Below are 21,590 nucleotides of genomic sequence, written 5' to 3'. Positions count from 1 at the left end.
ACCCATCCTCCAATGCGATTTTTAAACATTTTTACAAACTACGGAGACACTTCATTTACATGACAGATAAATCTCTCCGGTTTATGTGCTGCTTTCAGCATGTTTTAGCTCACGTCTATATTGATGAAATAGCGACAAATCAAACTGTCCGAAATCTAACGTGAACAGGCTTTAGTTACTTTTTGGACGTTGGATATATAATTTCGACATGGAAATGGATATATTTTGGACAGAGTCATTTTCTTCTGATTTAAAATTGGTCACCTACCGATCACAATGGTATTACCTAACAACATCCACATTTATTTAAATGCATTTATTTGCTTAACTGACATAGGTTAAACCAAAAATTTACAGTGTTCCGCAATCTTATCGATATCATTGAAAATAGCCTGAAAGTTCGCAATTGATTGTTTAATGTACTGTACATGAGGTGACCAATAAATGTCTTCATTTTGGTCACTCCTTTTTTATCCATCTCTCTAGTTCATGTTAAGCGATTGGAATCCATTAGTATCTCAATTACAGTTAAAATTTGGCTGTAGAACCTCAAGATTTCTGTTTGAACCAATTTACACGTGTTTCAGGTGCATGTTACGAAGAGTCCTATAATGCATGTTCTCCGGCATACTTGCGTTCAGCAGGCGCTTTGATAGAAAGTTTTACATTTTAGAATATTTTAAAGATAAATAATAGTTGGTCAGTGAATTCTTATCAGAAGCCGTTAGAGTTGAGGTAAAAGTATGCAATGGTCGTACATTCGATAAAATTTTCCATACACATTATCTAAAACTTATCGGAGAAGCTCAGGGTTGTGCAAAATATACCATTTACTCTACTCTAGACAGTTTTTATTCCATGAGAATGAATCGCCTGCTTTGAGCGTGCTTACAGCGGCACACTTGGAGTTAACTTTCTGAAATCAGTATGGCGAAAGGCATCTGAGGTTCGATTTCTCAAAATTAAGCAGCTTAATCGAAAAAATATTTGGTAGGCGTAGTAGCGGACACCATCCTTCATAATCGGTACCAAATAGTTTTTCATGAAAAGTTTCTTATTTTGAGAAAACCCGCGTTGGATGTCTTTCGCCATACAAATTTCTGGCGGTTAACTCTTGCTGGCTATTTTGCGCATATACTATAGCGCCTGGATTTGACAGCGGCGGGTAGAAAATCAGCCACTGCCAATAATTCATTACTTATTTGGGATTGCTTTTAACCCTTTTGTGAGTGACGGGGTACCCGGGTACCCATTCTTATATTGAAACTTAAATAACTTGTTGTAGGTAAGTTCAAGTACTATTGAGTACTTGATTATGTGTATCTTTGCGTATGTCACTGGTACAATGAGTGTGCAAGTGTATGTGAGTATTTCAATTCGTAAATTCCATCGTAAATCGACGGATTTTTTTCAGAACCATTTACTGCCGAACCCTGAGTATGGAATTGATACTTTGAACCACATTGGCATCAGCTCTATTCAGGAGAAAAAAATCAGGTTTTACACAATAAATCACAAAACAAAACACTTGCGAAACGATTTACTTCATTAGTTATTGTTTTGCAAACATATATCAATGTCAACAACATTTTGGGAGAATAATAATAATTTTATTATTTTTTACAGAATATATGAAAATTTCACGTAAAGTGCAATTTAATACTTATTTGACCCCAAAATCCCTTAAATTTCCAACTTTTACCAACAAAATATGCTTTTCTATGGATTTATAATGAAGAGGAGAATAAAACTTTAGAACAATATTTGAAAGATAAAAGCAATTCAGAACAATTTCTTGTTAGATTTTGGCAGCCCATGAAAAAGTTCAAGCTCTCGCACGATTATTAGCTTTTATAAGTTGATTTCACAAAGCAAAAACACTTTCCACATTTTATTCGAGAAAAATCAAATAGAATGTTGATCAACTAGTAAATCCAAGAACAAATTCCTTTACCTTTTTTCGGGACTTTTTATATTTATGCAAAAAATTTAAAATATATTTATCAGCATCTCAATACTCTCCATTGCGCATTTGAAGCGTCATGCTCGATTGGATCCCGCAAATGACAGTTAGATTGGTGACCTGTCAGTGTCTTCGCCAGACTTTATATCTAGTGAGTTTAATGTGAACGTGTACTATACACATGAGGAAGTGTTGACTTGACAAATGGATTGCGAGTGATTTGACTATGCGTCCAATTTGGGAATCTCGAGCTCATTCAGTAGTCGGGGGGGACTGTGGGACTTTTTAAAAATTATCAATCATAAACCTACGGCTTCCAAACAGTATAAATTATTAGTTTTTTGTGCAGTGAGCCGGGAACCGGGTCAATAGGCCCAAGTAGTGATTTACCCTACCTCTCAATGTTTGTTGCAAATAAAACGGAACGCAACAATGTCTTTATCCTCTGCAGATGAGGACAAAGAGTTATCGCTATTCTCTTTTGTCGCTTGTTTTTTGCATTTTTCAGCGACAATTACATTCCTTGCCTCCAATACATTTTTCAAATCAATATCTTCCACACTGTACATTGTGTATTGTATTCACATATGAGTTTTCAGAACATTGTAAATTAATGTCCAAGTCGGGTGGTTTAATCCGCGGAATATAGGCAATCAACTTTGATTGAACCACACAATTTTAGAACAATGTCTTAAAGATAAAATGACAAATAGTTTGGAAACTCGTGATATATGGGGCATTGGGGCAAAACGAGCTCAATAAGTACATACAGAAGCGTTCCACGTCCATGAAACAGCACTCACTGAATTTCTTGTAAACTTTTCTTTCGAATAAGCCCTTGATCTCTTCTGCAAGTTGTTCGTGAAGAAAGTTATCAATTTTTTTCCACCTTTGAAATCGGACTTCCCTAGTGTACAATGTGTTCTATTTCTTACTACCGTGGACCCCCGGTAATATGACCGTTTTTAATCTGAACACTTTTTAATTTGAACCCCGTTGGTTTGAACATCGTTCAAACGTCATTTAGCACGTGGAATCGAGAAAAGAAAAATGGAACATTTTGGAATGGAACGCAGAATCAAAACAAACCAGCAAAGAGAGTAGCCAGAAACCAGTTTTTCTGATGCTCAAAGAGTAACCAGAAGTTCAAATTAAAAAAGGAACCCTGTTAATTTAAATGAGGTGCCGTTCAAATTATCGGGGGTCCACGGTATTATTGCTAATACTTATGAGCAGGGTTGTAAATATTCGGTAGCACTGAATGAAGGATATATTTTCCTATTTCTTTGTTTTCCTTCCTTGAAATCGATCTCACAGAGGAGTAAACAACATAACTCACATCGTTATGAAAACTCATATGTGAATATGTACGTTATGTGGAAGATATTGATTTGGAAAATATATTGGAGGTAACCACTTTCGCTTCGATGGGACTCGAACCCATGACTCTACAGTACGCTAGACTGGTGCTTTAACCAACTAAGCTACGAAGGACCTCCGTCGGGTGAATATTAACTTCGATAAGGAGGTCGTTGAGAAAGAGGTGAATCAGGACGCGGCAGATAGATGAGAAAAATGGGGACACCGGGCCGTAGCGGACTGCTTTCGGAAGCTGAACACCATGGTCGACAACTACCGCAAGGATGCCGTGTTTGGGTCGATAGATTTCAGCAAAGTACAGTAACGCTATGCCCATCTAGTGGTGATCAACATCGAGTAGCAGAGCGAGACATCGCGGAGCGTGATCCATATATATTCACAAAAGGACGAGCTTATGGCCGCCAACAGCCAGGCAAACACATCCGATGCAGACGATAGACAAGAATCGTCTCCCAGGCCACAAATAGGAGCAAGTTGCAATCGTATATACGTATACACAGGATTTTGTTTTTACACGATTTTTTTCGCTCGTATTTTTGATCGTGTGACATCAATTTACCACCAAAACCCTCGCAACATGTTTCAAAAAATCCAGGATAAATCAAAGAAAAATCACATGATAATTAATATGCGGTAAACCTTTAGGACGAGTGGAAAATTGAGAAAATGTAAATCACGTAAAAACAGAATCCAGTGCATATTATATGTGGCAAAGATCCTCGGGTGCACTGTTGCACAACGGGGTGTACGTCAAGAAGGCTAGATCAACATTTTAAAAGGGCGTAACAGCCAAAATTTATTCCTTCTAATTCATTGTCTATATACATGTAAAGCTATATATATAAAGACGAGAAATCAGAAGGAATATATTTTGGCTGTTACGCCCTTTTCAAATGTTGGTCTAGAAGGGTAGCTTGAAGCGATTAAACAAACGGCGCGAGCAACGGAAGATGGTGGCTTAGTAACTGCGGTAGGTCGGGCACGGATCTTAGTAAAAACGATTTCGTGTCTAGGCCGCTCTGCTACGGGACGGCACGGACACAGTTGGGGAATTTCCGGATTTTATCACGTTCAGATGAGGACAAAGCGATGCTGAGTGCGGACAAAGATCTGTTTCTGGATGTGGAAGAACGTGAGAATGATTTTAGAAGCAGAGTGATATGGGGAGCGGTAGCATTGATGGCACAAAGAAACGGTGTAAATTATTTATTGAAGGGCAGATACTCAGCAAGCAGGATGCGGATGTGCTGAATGTGTTCGAAGAGCGTTCCAGCACATCCGCATCCTGGTTGCACGAATGCCGCAAGGTAATGCTGGAGTTGTCCATAGAGTAGTAGGACAGAGATGATCCTCAAACACAGAGGCCTCGAAGACGAGCAACCTTCAACGGTGGCATATCGTTGGGAAATATCAACATCAATAACAGCAGTCCTTATATTGGCATAGAAGGAGATTCACCTCCAGCCAGCTCTGTTAGTTCCAAAGTATTTCGGATGAGATGTTTGGGTAACGTAAGCTGCACTCAATTGTTTGTTTTCTAAACAGTACCTCTCCCTCCTTACTCCTCACTTTTCCGAAACTACCTTCCCATATAATCGTTTCTTCAGTGCATTTTTGTACATTCGCCAACCACGAAGTCTGCGGAGGGTATGCAAATCGTCTTCCACCTTGATCGTTGCGCATCTCGACTTCTTAAGCCCGTCGGACGGGTGTCGAGAACCATTTTCACCGGATTATTGTCCTACATTCTGGCAACGTTCTCGGCTCACCGCAGTCTTCCGATTTTCGCGGTATGCTTTATTCGCCGTGTACCGTCTTCCATCTGTACCTCACCATACGCAACACTTTCCTCTCGTAAACTCCAAGGGTGCGTTGATCCTCCACGAGTTTTGTCCAGGTCTCATATCCGTAGAGGACTACCGGTCTTATGGGCGTTTTGTATATAGTCAGTTTGGTACGTCGGCGAACTCTATTCCATCGGAGCGTTTCGCGGAGCCCAAAGTACGTACGGTTTCCTGCCATGATGCGCCTCCGAGTTTCTCTGTTGGTATCTGTGGGGAATAAAGTGAGTCTGAAAAATGCATTTTTCAGACTCACTTTATTCCCCACAGTATCGTTATCGGGTGACATCCGAGCCCAAGTACACTCCCAAAGAAATCGCTGCAGAACTCAAGAATAAATCTCTCCAGAATTATGCGAATAAGTCCATCCAGGACTCCCAAAAGAGATCATTCCTCATTCCCTAAGCAATCCATCTAAACTTCCCAAATGATTCTCTTCAAGATTCCCTAAGGAATTCCTCCAGATTGCCTGAAGGAATGCTACCAGGATTTCCAAAGGAATCCCTTCAATATTCCCGTTGGAATTTATCTTTGATTCCCAAAGGTATCCCTTCAGGGTCCTCGAATGAATCCCTCCAAGATTCCCGAAGAAATTCCCACAATACTGCCAAAGGAGACCCTCCAGAATTCCCGAAGGAATTCATTCATGGTATCCGAAAGAATCCCTCCATGGGTCCAGAAGGAAACTCAGCAGGATTTTAAAAGAAATCTTTCCAGAATTCCCGAAAGAAATTTTCCATGGTTCGCTAACGAACTCCTACATGATTCCCGAACGAATTTATTCAGGATTCCCGAAAGAATCCCTTCAGGACACTCGAAAAAAATCTGCAGAGCTGAAGAAGGAATTTTCCTTCAAGTTCCGAAAGAATCTTTCCAGGACTCCTGAAGAAATTCTTACAAAACTCAAAAAGGAATCTCTCAAGAATTCCCCAATAAATTCCTCCAGAATTCTCTTCAGAGCTCCTAAAGGAATCTTTCCAGGATTCCCGAGATTTTTTTCAGGAAAGAATCCCTACAGAATTCCGGAAGAATTTACGGCAAAATAAATCGTTCCGACGCGCATGAGCAGTATTTTGCGAAGCGAATTGAATTTATTGATGTAATGTCGGGACAGGAACTGGTGGCGAACTTCCCCTGAACAATTAGGATCAGTTGACAGTGTTGACGCAGATATGTACCTCGCGACTCGCACCACACTGTCCGTGCTCCCGGAACGGTACTTTTCGGTAATACTGGGGGAAATGAGGACATCGATTCCGCAAAAAAAAGCTTTTTTCGTGAAGATCGAAGCTCCGCAACGACGATATGAACGAACTGCTTGACCTGACTGAGATGACTGAAAAATAAACATGAAAATCTCAGATGTTTATTATTCATCCTCAGCTATCCTCGCCATCTCCGCGCATCCTTTCGAAGCTAAAAAAAAAATATCGCAGCGAATAGAAGTAAAAGAAATCTAATAAAAGTACACTGATCTAAAAAATCTCATAAATATCTAATAAAGTGCTAGATATCAAAAAGCATCGAATCGTCAATCTGGATGTGTCGCACCCCTCGTGCTGGGTACTTTGCATGGACGCGGCGTGCACGCAGCTTGAAAAACGCTACGTGGGCATCAGCCCAAAATGGGCCACTCACATTCATGCGGTAACGCTCGAAATGAGCAGCCTGTCAGGGTGAGTGGTGTACGTGGGCATCGGCCCAAAATGGGCCACTCACATTCATGCGGTAACGCTCGAAATGAGCAGCCTGTCAGGGTGAGTGGTGTGTGACTTTTGAGTGGGTGAGTGGGTGAGTGAGTGACTTTTATTGATTTTTTTCTCGACGCTACTGTGGCACTCACAACGGCGGCGATGAGATTGACCGTAGAATATACTGAAATCGATGTTTTTCACTGCATTGACATTGCAATATTTAAACCCTGCAACTCTTTTGAGTGATAATCGGAAGAGTATGGAACGACTATAATTTGCTTTTAAATGTCCCGTCTTCTGCACCTTTTGGATGTAGTCAATGGATTATTATTATTATTATTGTCTTTATTTAAGAGGTTTTCAGCCCTTGGCTGGCTCACCTCTGGGAGTCAATGGAGAAAATGATAAAAACGTAACTCAATCTTAGGCTGGTTTCGAAGCTGACGACATAAATCTCCAAGCTCCAGAGCACTGATCAGTTAGGAAAGAAACGGATAAGATATTGGTGGATCTGCTGAACCCTCTGACTGATTAGAGCTCTATATTATACGTATACGTAAAAGTGAGATTCCGAAATGCCAAACGCAATGAAATCAGATACCTGTACAGAAACGAATTCGGAACGCATAAGAAGAGGCAAACATATGTTTGAACATGGTAAACATCAGTACTATCCAACTTTTTGTTGAAACCGAAACTGATTGAGGGGCGCACCTTTGAGAGTTGCTATAAACCATTTCTGGGGTGGTCTCCAGTAGCCTTGCGAGCAAAGGCGTAGGATTGCCAATCCGGAGATGGCGAGTTCGATTCTCGGTTCGGTCTATGATGTTTTCGGGTTGGAAACATTTTCGACACCCTGGGCATATTTTATCCATTGTACTTGCCACACAAGATAATAATAATAATAATAAATATAAATATAAATAATAATAATAATAATAAATTAATAACTGAGGAAATGCTAAGAGAATACTGTATGTGTTATCCTCTATCCTTCACCCAGCCGGGGGCGTTGATCAAGTAGTACTACGAATAATTTGATCATATCTCATGCTCCGTAAAGGTGCCCTTTTCGTTATGAACACTAGTGCTGTAAAAAGGAGTCACGGCTGAAGCAAGAAGGGTGTCTTCAGGGAAATCCAGAGATGGGGATGTACTAGCTATTCATAACAGGTACAGCAAAACATCACAAGAACGCCCTTATTCGTACTAACCAGTGGCGTAGCCAGAAAATTGGTCTTTGGTTTCTGAACATTTTTTTTTTCAAAAAAAAAATTTCTTCCTAAAATTTTGTCTTTGGGGGGGGGGGGTTTATACCCAAAACCACCCCCGTGGCTACGCCACTGGTACTAACTACTCAGGGAGTAGAAGGTCAAGAAGTGCCACCGTTGCCAACTAGAGCGTGAACCGGTACCTGGAACTCCCACAATATCCGCGGCAATAGTAGCAAACGATGCCCTGTACGTATTTAATTTTCAATATATAAGAGGTATCAAAAATATAGTTATAAATATAATTAACCCTCTAATGCCCAAGTCCGCCTTTAGACGGGGTATCGTATTCATTTTTGCAAGTTTTCAAATAAACATAATTCATAATTCATTTTGATTTTGTTCAATGTTCATAGACTTTAATGCATGCTCCTATGTAATTTAAAGCTGAATTGGTAATTCAAGTAAATCTCGGTAATTTTGAAATAAATGTTGAAAATTGAGTTTATATTACGTTGGAAGGTAAAACATTTATGTTTAGTATTATTCCCCAATTAACCCGATATAAAAGAGGGCTAAGGTTAATACATGGTACTTTCGTAAGTTTCGAATTTATTATACGGATATTTAAATATTAGATAAAAATTTCAAGACGGAAAGGATAAAAAAAATTCCAAGGATGAAAAACTGTTTCAGTAAAGAAGTTCTTTTAAGCGAATACGAAAATTTGGGTCTTGTAGGGTCAAGGAAAACAACTGGAACTAGCTCACCGAATTCATGTACTTGATTCGTCAATTTCAGCGATGCATTCAGCGTCAGCGATGCATTCTTGATGGAGGTTCTTCTGCTCACTTCACATAAACTCCATTGGCACAAAGACAACCACTCCTGTTTACACTATTGTTTTTATTTGGAATCACTCTAATTAGTATGCCATCCGATCCATTTTTTTTTTAAATATTTCTTTTATTATTTCATAAGGAAAATAAGAAATATGATGGATGAAATGCAAAACACTTCAGTCCGCGCACAAGGCACCAGGAAATGCTAAAGACCAGATCATTTAGAAATGGGGTACTTTAAAATGCGTGTATTTTTTTAACTTTCAGTTTGATAGAAAAATTGCTGTGAACCATTCCATCGTTTAACTTTTAGTTAAAATTTGACACTTCGATGGTTATTTTCCCATCGTGGTTAAGATTTTACTCCGAAGCCATTCCATTTGAGTTTTGACAGATTGATAGTTATTCGGAACGAAATGGAATTGGCGCCAATTTTCTCGCGAACAAAGTTTAACTATTGAACTGTCAAATCTAACCATGCTTCCGAGCAGGGTTATTTTTAACCACTGCGAAATAACCATCGAACTGTCAAATTTTAACTAAAAGTTAAACAAATCGGTGGAATAGTTCACAGCCTAAGAATGAAACAAAAGTAACTTAGGGTGCTTAGCACCATCTTTGGCGGTGTGCAAGAAGACGGTGTGTGGCAGCGAAGATAGAACCCAGCTCTACGGCGAATCCAGTATCCAGAAGGTAGCTAAAGCCGGAAGGGTACGATGGGCAAGACATGTTGCAATAATGCCGGACAGCAGCCCTGCAAAGATGGTGTTCGCTTCCGATCCGGCTGGTACGAGACGGCGTGGAGCGCATCGAGCGAGATGGGCAGACCAGGTGCAAAACGACTTGGCGAGCGTGGGGCGTATTCGAGGATGGAGAGATGCGGCCTCGAACCATGTATTGTTGTGGCGTCAAATTGTTGATTCAGTGTTTGTAACCGTTTGGTTACAAATTGTTGATTTTTGTTTTGTTTTTATGATGTTTAGTCGGAACCTTCACGTTTCTTGTGCAATAACAGTAGATGCTACCACAGATGCGTTAGGGATTGTGCCGCTGTAAAAGAATGAACATGCTACCAATTATTCAACATGGCATGAAATGTCATGTTGACGTGGGAATAAAGTGGGAATTGGGTATAAAAGAGTAGCCATTGCCCATTTCAGCCTCTTTGTATATCAGGCGTCCGTGTGTTGTAGACAGTTTAAAGTGAACCCCCCCTTCTAGTGAGAGCTAGTGTGAGCTCTGGGGAAAGTGTTCAGGTAATTCCGAAGTCTGTATTGTGAAACTTGGAGTTAATTCCTCTGTGTCCTTTAGGACCTCTTTTGTCTTTTTCTACGTCTATTTGAACTGCTTTCCATCCAGCACACGGTTCGGCCCGTGAATCCGCCAGGCTTCCGCGCCTAAAACGTAAAGGATTCTGTCGTCCTTCATCGGACGATTCCTCGGGTCGTAAGATTGTCCGTTCACCGCTCGCCTCGCTATTCCGGCGAGATTTCTGGTCGCACAGATATACAGGAGTCGCTGTGTCGGCCATTCTGCTCCCGTCATCAACAGCAGCAGCGGTATGTACCGGTACCAACAGTTAAATTAGGTTATACATAACAAATTAACACAAATTTATTACACAGAACAACACGCACACGCCACAATTAGGAACCAATAAATTATATTAGAAAAGTGAAAGTTCCTGTGTTGTTAGTTTTTGTTTACCGCGAAAAACCCTTGATTACCCAGTAGTTAGCCGATCCTGGGATTGCCAGAAAGTCTCTTGCATCTTGGTTGTGCTAGCTACTGATATATTGTCGATCTAGTTTCATGTTGTCTGTTTAGATGTACCGCCAACGGGGGTGTCATTGGGCCAAAATGTGGTATGCTCCAAATAAATGTTACAAAGCTCTAGTAGTTAACATTGGAATCAAGTTTTAATTAGTTTGGTACAAGCTTGAACAATGAATTTACCACTGTTTGGGGAAAAAATAATAAATGAGGGAAATTCTTCAAAGTTATATGTTGTTTAAAATTGGCCCATTGTCACCCATCACAGGGGGTGACATTGGGCCAAGTACAATAAAGTTCAGCGGTGACGATGCAACGATTCAATCGTTCATTAAAAATAATTGCCTACATTACGGCTCTTACCAACTATGTATGGCAAATCAACCAAAGGCTTGGCCCAATCTCACCCCTTTTCAACGTGCATTGTTCGTTGCTACGAAAAACCAGAACCGCTATATAAATATTCATAAAATTTTCGTAACAGGTTCTGAGATATTAGGAGTTGAAACATTTTTCGTTTTTGGTCCAATCATACCCCCGGCCCAATATCACCCCGAACGACGGTAGACTAAATAAATGAAATGAAATTGTACTTATCTTCTGCAGATTGGGACAAGGACTTCATCGCTAATCTTTTTATTGATGCTTGTTCCTCGCATTTTTGAGCGACAATTATACTTCTTGAGTGTGTACAAATTACTATCAGGTGCCAATAGTACGTAAGCATCAAACACAAAAACCAACGTTAGGAATCAATCGCAAATTACATAATTAGACCTTTTCCGACCCACCTTTGTACTAAAGATCAGGAATATTTGTAAGGACCGTAACTATTCAAAAACACCCACCCACCACTAGAGCATTACGTAATTAGCGAATGGGCCAATAGAAGGACCACCTGTGGCCAATCGATCACTTTCAACAACTTTAAACCCAATAAAGATGAAACATTGAACAAGTGTTTAGTAGGACGTCTGTTTCTCCGAGGCTCAATTGTACGTACCTAAAAATCCAGATGGTGCCCGTTTTTCTTCAGCATATTTTCGTCCAGGTTCACTTATTTCTTTTCCGCACCTTTCAATGAAATCTCTATTTTCAGCACGCTCAAGAATATTTACACCGGAAATCAAAAGATTTTTCCTTATTTCTGGAATCATCTGATAGATTTGATTCAACTCATCAACCAATCTATTTTCTTTCTGCAATAGCTCGTTATAGTTAGCGTCGTTCGGTGATTCCAACTGACCATAGTTTTCGTTAGCATCGTTACTCATGTCGTAGTACGATTTTTTGCCTCGCATTCCTGTAGTAAATGGGTTACCGTATCATTTAATATCATTAAGGCATTCAGCATTTGTTTTGCTCACCTGTAAATCCAGAAGGTACACGCTTTTCCCCATTGTAGTAATATTTTTTTCCTCGCAAGCCAAGAAAACCGGAAGGAGCTCGTTTCTGGTTGAGTTTAATCGGATAGAGGGGATCCCACTTTTTCTCTGGAGCATCCTGTGTAATAGATAAAAAGTTGTTTCATAATGCATATTCGATTTCTACTTATTCCTCTTTGCGTGAAATTTTCATTTTTCTTCGTCAAGAGATGAGCCAGCCAAGGGTGTAATTCTCTCTAATAAAGATAAAAAAGTTTTCATTTTGCTATCGGATCGAAACTTTAAATAAGGTACAGCTTCATTATACCTCCCAAAAATCGATCATTTTGACCCTCTACGTAAAATGTTTTACATGGAGATGTTGTTTTACATGGAAGCTTTGAATGGGTGGAACAGTTTGTAACAAGTAGTACGGAGTTATTTTGAGATCAATGTGAGTTTTAAGAAAAGATATTTTAGTTACTAGATAAAGATTGTCGCTTCGGTTCCCTTTGTTCTGCTGTCCGAAACATGTGTGGTACATACCTGTCAAATCGTATGGATTTTCCTTCTTTGACATTTAGCTCCCCTATCCTCGCCAGCAAAAGATGTTCCGGACAGCGACGACAGCGACAATCTTTATCTAGTAACTAAAATATCTTTTGTTTTAAGCCCTTAGCTCAGGCACGTCCCTTTCATTCTTTGTATTTCTATCTTCGGTTTTTCTGTGTTTAACGTTCTACCAAAACGATTCCTGATACTATTCCTATCACACTAACAATTCAAAAACGCGGCACCATTGAGAGGTGTAGAGCTCTCTGAATCTCTTTTAGGTAGGTGTCCTTCTTCAGCATCCGCAAAGATGTGGCCAGGGCAAAGCTCGACTGTTGAAGAGTGCATTGCTTTCATCTAAGAAATACTTATTAGTCCCAAATCAATATCTGTGGTAACGGATGGAAGTAATGCTACCCTAATACAATAGTCTTGGCTTGTAGCACCTACGAATTTGTGCGAATTGTTCAATAGTACAATGTATCAGTGTATCAGTTTAAGGACAATCCTCATGGAATCCAAATTCGAAAGTGCTTGCGCTTTCAAGGGCACACCACTCAATACGGAAGCAACGCGGATGGAATGGACATTTAACTCACAAAACGGACATGTTAAGAAATTAAGCTTAAAATAGTGAATTTAGTTGATGTATGCGTAGGCTAAGCATCTCTAAAATGAGCCTCTGGAAATAAAAATGTTGGATAATAATTAATATATTGGTAACTTACAATGATTTTACTAAAAAAGCATGTTAAATCACTTAAAAATGCTATTTGTCTGAACAAAACTCGGAAATTCGAATTTCCTAATGAATGCTTGGTGTTTTTGGAGGTAAACAAAACAAATTTTTCAAAATAAAATTTTGTTGAAAAAATATATATTCTCCATATGGTCCATATTACCCACACCTGTCCGTTTTACCCCACCATGATCCAATTTCTTTAAAAATTCTCAAAAAATCAAATTTTGAGATAAATTATCAATTCAACCCGTACACAATCTTTGGATAGGGTAAGTTTGAGATCCTCGAGGATCATGCGGATTTGTTTTGTCGATTTCTGTTTTAAAAGCTTAAATTCTGCATATCAAAAATTACATCACCATGGCATTTCAGCCATAGTTTACAAAAAATCTTTAATAAACAGAATAGTTTTCATTATTTGGATGTAGTAAAACATGTTACACTCATAACACAGAGAAACAGACGTCTCACTTAGAACAAAATGCAATCAAAATCTTCGTCACTGAAACATTGTCGCCCAATGCTAATTTCACTGTGTGTGGCCAAGCGGCAACCAGATGTCGGTAGTGCGCAAACATCAAACATGAGCAAAATTGATGGAAGCGCCATCGGTGGCCGATTGACCAGCCGCATAAAATTAAATCAACTGTTAAAAAAGTTAAAAAGGTGAACGATGGAACATGTGTCGAGTGAGACGTCTGTTTATCTGTGCTCATAATTTGAAATAAGCAATAAGATCCAATTGATGGAGTACCAAATTTCTAACGATTTAGCTCAAACGGGACCCCTGACCGTTTTGACCGTTGTTCAAAAGCCCAGGGCCGGATTTAGCTGGAAGGGGGCTCCGGAGCCGACAGTTTGTGGGGGCAAATGTACAAAAAAGTTAGTTTTGGTACAGAATATTTATGGGAGCCCGGGGCCACGGTTTCTGCACAGCTGTGTAGAACAAGTTGAAATGCATCATCAGAGCCAGTGCTCCCCGCATTTGGAGCTTTCTAAAAGAAATTTATCATGGGGTATTTTGAGTGATACTATTTTGACATACAAGGAGTGTAGCGCGAGTTATCTTCAAAATTCCACCTGATTGGCCATATGAATGACGGTTTTCAAAAATTTCCATAGTAGCCCCAGAGTTCATAGAAGCCGTACACTAATTAAGTAAGGGCTCCGGGGTAAGAAATAGCCATATCCTGTGGCGTTTGATTGTGATCCATAGCTGTTACTTCCAGAAGTTAATCTAACATTTTTCGGCTTAAAAATACCAATGGCTTCGACTGAGATTAAGCCCAGCCATACTGGAAAACTGTTACTGTATAGGAAAAGGTACTAATCCCAAGTACCTATTTGCGACAATATACAGTAGATTGCTCAACTGAACATTGTATAGCCACCCACGATGTGTACAATCACCTATGCTATGCTATGCTTAAAAATATCAATGGCTCCGACTGAGATTAAGCCCAGCCATACTGGAATGAGAGGCAGGCTTGTTTATCACTCAACGAACAGCGCCACCATTTCTAAACCATTTAAAAACATTTTTTTAATAGATCCACTATTAGAAATTATATGAAATCGTATACAAACAATAACCCAGTCAACACAAAATCATATATGATGCAACATAAGATGCCAAAGTGGAGGCGATATACGTACATATTATATGGGGAAGTACCTATCTGGCCTCCACTTTAGCATCTTATTCGACATCATATACGATCTTGTGTTGACTGGGAAACCATCGATATACACACATAATGACTTATGTAGGCTTAAAAAATGACTCGGGTCTCGTCTCGGAATCAGTCACCTTTAGCATGCTTTGTTTTGTAATAAGGCATACTTTTGGAGAGCTATGGATGGCCTGGATGATCATCGTAGAATTATAATCTCTGTTTCTCAATTAAAAGGTAGTTGGTCAACTCCAGGGGCTTTGTTGTTTTTCAGCCGGCCGATCTCCTCCTGGATTTCCTGTAGATTCGGAGCCGGAAGTCGCATGTCCTGCGCGCATGCTCCTAGGTTCATTACCATACCGCCACCGTTGTCTGCCATATCGCCATTCAGGTGCTCTTCGTAGTGCTGCCGCCACCTTTGGATCACCTCACGCTCGTTTGTAAGAAGGTTCCCGTTTATGTCCTTACACATATCGGACTGTGACACGTGGCCCTTACGTGAACGGTTCAACTTCTCATAGAACTTTCGTGCGTTATTAGCGCGGTACAGTTCCTCCGTCTCTTCACGGTATCGATCTTCCTGCTGGCGCTTTTTCCTCCGGAAAATCGAGTTTTGTCTGTTCCGCGCCCGTTTGTATCGTGCCTAGTTCGCCCTCGTGCGGTGTTGCAGCAATCTCGCCCATGCTGCATTCTTCTCCTCAACTAACTGCTCACATTCGCCGTCATACCAGTCGTTTCTCTGATCCGGAGCCACCGTGCCTAGTGCAGCGGTTGCGGTGCTTCCAATGGCGGATCGAATATCTCTCCAGCCATCTTCAAGAGATGCTGCGCCTAGCTGCTCTTCCGTTGGGAGTGCCACTTCCAGCTGCTGCGCGTAGTCTTGGGCTAGTCTACCGTCTTGTCTCAATTGCGAGGTTTCTAAGCCAGGTTACCATTTTTGCATTCGTATATCATGAGGCTAACACGATGATACTTTTATACCCAGGGAAGTCGAAACAATTTCCAATCCGAAAATTGCCGGCACCGGGAATCGAACCCAGCCACCCTCAGCATGGTCTTGCTTTGTAGCCGCGCGTCTTACCACACGGCTAAGGAGGGCCCCTTCCGAAGGAAATATTTGAAGGAATTCTTGGGAGAATTTCCAATGGATTTACTGAAAAAAATCCGAAAGAATATAATTTCCCAAGATTTTAAAGTAGAACTTTCCGGAAGAATTCCAGAAAAAAAATCCGAGGGAATGTCTGAAAGAATTTCTAAAGGAATTTCAGAAGGGATTCCTAAAGAAAATTCTGAAGTATTTTCTATCTAAGGAAATTTTCAATGAAATTAATTGAAATCATGGAGTTTTGAAATAGTTTTTGATGGAATGCCTGAAAGAGTATGTGAATAAATTCCTGAAAGAATTGCTAACATATTCCCTAAAGAATTTTTTGAAATATTTACAAAAAAAATGTCTGGTGAGTATTTTCTGTGGAATTCTGGATGAATTTCTAAGATAACACCTTGATGAGTTTTTAAAGAAATTTTTAAAGGAAATTCCCAGGGAATTTTAAATATTGGAAGATGTTATTCTTAGAGGCTTTCCCAGTAAGCTTTTAACAATTTTCAGTAAAATACAATTAAAATTTTGTAATGATTGAAACTGCCTAAAGTGGTTTAAGAAAAAAATTATGCATTTAATGCTATCAAATCTTCATAGTTTCAGAATAGGGTTCCCAATTTTCCCGGGAAACGGTAAATAAAATCAAAATTTGCCGGGATCCCGGGAAACAAGTTTGAGCGCTTTAAACAACAGAAATGTACTCAAAATTATTATCAAAACTAAATGTTGGGGCTCAGATTATTTAGCCTTTTGTTATAATTGTTTTGAAGTAGATTTTGCTGCTGTGTTTTCAATGTTGAAATACATTACAAAAGCAAGAAACTTGCCAATTTATCTTTCATATAACTTGGTCTTTTATTTGTTTTTATTACAATGAAATGCAAAATTATTTAAGGATGCCGTATACTTTATCTCCATGTTGTACAATAAAATTTAAGTATTCCTATCTTTTGATAGATTCTTTTAGAAGTCAAAAAGTCAAAACAAAGAAATACAGCGCCAATCTCGTTGCTTCTTTTTTGCTAACATACGTGCTCACTGCTGAAAAAATCACAAATATAAAAAAAAATCAAATTTCCTTTCATTGCTTTGTTTTTGATGGGATGGAAATAGGAGGTATGAGATGAAGTGCCGAACCGTTCCCCTATGCCGATAAACTATATTTTGCAATTCCATATTATAATACTTGTTTTTTTTTATTTATTTATTATCAGACTAAGGCCGGAGTGGCCTGTGCTGCACATAAAAGTCTTCTCCATTCAGCTCGGTTCATGGCTGCACTTCGCCAACCACGCAGTCTGCGGAGGGTCCGCAAATCGTCCTCCACCTGATCGATCCACCTTGCCCGCAGTGCACCTCGCCTTCTTGTTCCCGTCGGATCGTTGTCGAGAACCATTTTCACCGGATTACTGTCCGACATTCTGGCTACGTGCCCGGCCCACCGCAGTCTTTCAATTTTCGCGGTGTGAACGATGGATGGTTCTCCCAACAGCTGATGCAACTCGTGGTTTATTCGCCTCCTCCACGTACTGTCCGCCATCTGCACCCCACCATAGATGGTACGCAACACTTTCCTTTCAAAAACTCCCAGTGCGCATTGGTCCTCCACGAGCATCATCCAGGTCTCGTGCCCGTAGAGAACTACCGGTCTTATAAGCGTTTTGTAGATAGTCAGTTTGGTACGGCGGCGAACTCTATTCGATCGGAGCGTCTTACGGAGTCCAAAGTACGTACGATTTCCAGCCACTATGCGCCTCCGAATTTCTCTGCTGGTATCGTTATCGGCGATCACCAGTGAGCCCAAGTACACGAATTCTTTAACCACCTCGATTTCGTCACCACCGATAGAAACTCGTGGTGGGTGGCTTACATTGACCTCTCTTGAGCCTCTTCCTATCATGTACTTCGTCTTTGACGTATTGATGACTAGTCCAATCCGTTTAGCTTCGCTTTTCAGTCTGATGTAGGCTTCCTCCATCCTCTCAAAGCTACGTGCCATGATATCAATGTCGTCGGCGAAACCAAATAACTGGACGGACTTCGTGAAAATCGTACCACTCGTGTCAATCCCTGCCCTTCGTATTACTTCCTCCAAAGCTATGTTGAATAGCAGACACGAAAGACCATCACCTTGCCGAACTACGTACATCACCCGATCCATCGTCGCCTTGATCAACTAATAATACTTGGTTTACAGTTCGTATTTGAGTGATAAAAAGGCTTGCTATTCCATACCAATGCTTTAATGACTATTATGCAACTCAAATGAGTTGCAGAATAGTAGTTTGTGCTACAAGTTGCAAAAAGATGATTTTTTTAGCACGAGTTGTACGTTTATTGGATAAATACTACGAGTGCAGAAAAAATCGTGTTTTGCAACGAGTTGCACACGCTATTTTTTGCAATGACGAAAAATGAACTTTGATTTGATAAATCTGTACCAAAATTGTACAGTCTAATTTACTCCACATGATCACTATTGCCAATAAATTATGTTGCTGCGGAGAACTTTCTGATTCCATGTTACCGTGTCACATTGCATAGCTCGAAAAGCCGTGAAGCGATAGATGTACTTGCCTTTGGAAATTTTGGATGTCATGTCCACCAAACTATTTAATTTATTACGGGGCGCATAGAATACACTATTTGAGCACTTACCCAAGCTAATTCAGCAAAATGTAGTCATGTGCAAACCCATTTGAGTTGCATAATGTTCATTAAAGCACCCATTTCGTTGGTATGGAAAAGTAGGCCGTTTTATCACTCAAAAACGAACTGTAAACCAGGTATTATGATCAGGAATTGCAAAATAGTAGTTTGTGCAACTAGTTGCAAAAAGATGATTTTTTCAACGAGTTGCACACGCTATTTTTTGCAATGACGAAAAATGGGCTTTAATATGATAAATCTTTACCAAAATTGTACAATCGAATTTACTCCACATGATCATTCATGCCAATAAATTATGTTGCGGCAGAGAACAATAAGATTCCATCTTATCGTGGCAAATTGCATTGCTTGAAAAGCTATGAAGTGATTGCCTTTGGAAAATTGTGATGTTATGTCCAACAAACCATTTCATTTATTACGAGACGCTTAGAGCAGGGTGGCCACTGAAATTCGATATTCGAATTCCCGGTTTTTTCCCGCTTTTCCCGATAAATTTTGTCAAATTTTCCCGGTTTTTATTTTACTTGAAAAGAATAAAGTAACAGTTTTTGAACTTTAACAAGGTGTTTTATTCTCTAACCAAACCGGAGGTTAGTTTTGTATAGAAACAACTGATCATTTGTATCGCACCTTTGAAATAAATATATTAAATTACCAACAAAGTGTTATGCGAAATGCATTCTTGGTATGACCTTATTCAGACTATTTCAAAGAATATCTTTCTGAGTAACTGATGAGAATTTTCAAATTATCTCAAAATTATGTGAGCAAAGACATTATTCTCTCTTAAAAATTAAATTGATATTTTAGCTTAGAGGACTAAGAGAACTAACTAAGCAATTAAGAAGTTAAGCAGTGTATAACATCTCCAAAGTTATTGGTATTGCTTTTCTAAAAAAAAACAGAATAATTCAACAACTAATTTGAACACAGCTTCACTTGAAGACTTGTTTCTGATCAACATAATTATTTTGTTCTGAAAACTCAGATGTGAATATGTACATTATGTGGAATATTTTGATTTGAAAAATGTATTGGAGATAACCACGTTCCTTCGATGGGACTCGAACTCACGACCCTGAGTACGCTAGACTGGTGCTTTTAAATTTTCAATTCAACATCTTCCACATAATGTAAATATTCACATCTGATTTTTCAGAACATAGTAAAGTCGGGTAGTCCAATACCCGGAGAGTAGGCATTTAATCTATTAAAATGAAATATATATATATTTATATTATAATATAAAATAAAATTATATTATATATATAATTTATTAATAAAAAGTTTGAAAGTTCCCTCAGTTAGAGTTAAGTTTAGGAACTTATTCCTTATTTTCCGTGGAACAAATTAAAAAATATCATAGAGATATCCTTCACCTTCTTAACCATCGATTTTATAAGTTTAGTTGCGAGGATAGTTGTGCAAAAATACTAAAATAAAGATATTTTGCTTTTTGAAATATTACAGGCAAAAAATTACCATTTTCAATGATTTGTAAAATTTTTAAATATAAGTCACTTGAAATTGATATTAAAACGATACATTGACAACATAAACTGGATTTGGGAAAAGATCTATGTAGGTACTTAATTTTTGTACCTCACACACACACACGCCATGCACTAAAATCATATAATTATTCAGCTGGAATGCGACAGAATAATAAATATTAAAGGACAAATCTTTTTGTTACATCAACTTCATTGAAAACTTTGAAGAGCTTTGAATTAAACTTAACGAGAATTTCTTTTTCCCGGTACATGTCCTGAATTCCCGGTTTTTCCCGCTTTTTTTCCCGGTGACTTCAATTTCCCGTCTTTTTCCCGCTTTTCCCGTTTTTCCCGGTTCGGTGGCCACCCTGTTAGAGTACACTATTTAAACACTCACCCAAACTAATTCAGCTAAATGTAGTCATGTAACTACTGTCCCATTGCTGGTTTTTCATTATAGCACCCAAATGAGTGCTATAATGAATATTATGCAACCCATTTGAGTTGCATAATGGTCATTAAAGCACCCATTCTGTTGGTATGGAAAAGTAGGCCGTTTTATCACTCAAATGACAACTGTAAACCAGGTTTTATGATCAGGAATTGCAAAAAATCATTGTAACACTCATTTGGGTGCTATTATGAAAAACCAACATCATAGCATAGCACAAATCGTTAGTGGCTATACAATGCTCAGTCGAGCAATCTTTTGAATATTGTCGCAAATAGGTACTTGGGATTAATACCTTTTCCTATACAGAAGCAGTTGTATACCTGGTCACGTCTTTACAATCATGGAAGGATGGGAAGGAATGGTAGTTCAACATCTACTAGTGAAGATGCAGGGAACCTATACTACCTTCATAGATGTCGCAGGAAGGAAATTTGTGTTAGTGGATTGGTTAAATAACAGGGAGCTCTATTCGATAATATAGAGCGTGTCTCGATTATAAATATATGGTAAAAACGGTTTAAATATACTTGATTTTGAAAAACCAACATCAGAACAGTAATTATATGACTACAATTTGCCTAATTAGCTTGGGTAACTAGTGTATTTTCTACGTCGCGTAATAAATGAAATAGTTAGATGAACATGATATAATTTTTTTCCAAAGACAAGTTCATATATCGCTTCAGGTTTGTCGAGCTACGCATGGGGCACGATAACATGGAGCCTGATTGTTCTCTGCAGTAACATGATTTATTGGCAATAATGATTATGTGAAATCATTAAACTGTGCCATTTTGGTACAGATTTATCATTGCAAAAAATAGCGGGTACAACTC

At 39.1% G+C, this 21,590-nt stretch overlaps 1 protein-coding gene across 2 annotated transcripts in view; it reads right to left on the bottom strand.

The window, feature by feature from the left end:
- LOC134226766 (tachykinins) overlaps positions 1-21,590 on the bottom strand; it is a 92,831-nt gene that overhangs the window by 16,890 nt on the left and 54,351 nt on the right. For both annotated transcript variants that reach the window (XR_009983552.1, XM_062707738.1), the window contains exons 5-6: positions 12,072-12,207; positions 11,708-12,007 (exon numbers count right to left, since the gene is read on the bottom strand). Coding sequence is in view for 1 of the 2 variants with exons in the window: in XM_062707738.1 (XP_062563722.1) it covers positions 11,708-12,007; positions 12,072-12,207 (436 nt within the window). In the remaining variant the exon portion in view is untranslated. The remainder of the gene's footprint in view (positions 1-11,707; positions 12,008-12,071; positions 12,208-21,590) is intronic.

The sequence above is a fragment of the Armigeres subalbatus genome, chromosome 3 (genome assembly GCF_024139115.2).
Source record: "Armigeres subalbatus isolate Guangzhou_Male chromosome 3, GZ_Asu_2, whole genome shotgun sequence".
NCBI lineage: Eukaryota > Metazoa > Arthropoda > Insecta > Diptera > Culicidae > Armigeres > Armigeres subalbatus.
The sequence above is the reverse complement of the archived record's forward strand: the minus strand, read 5'-3'. Positions and strand labels throughout refer to the sequence as shown.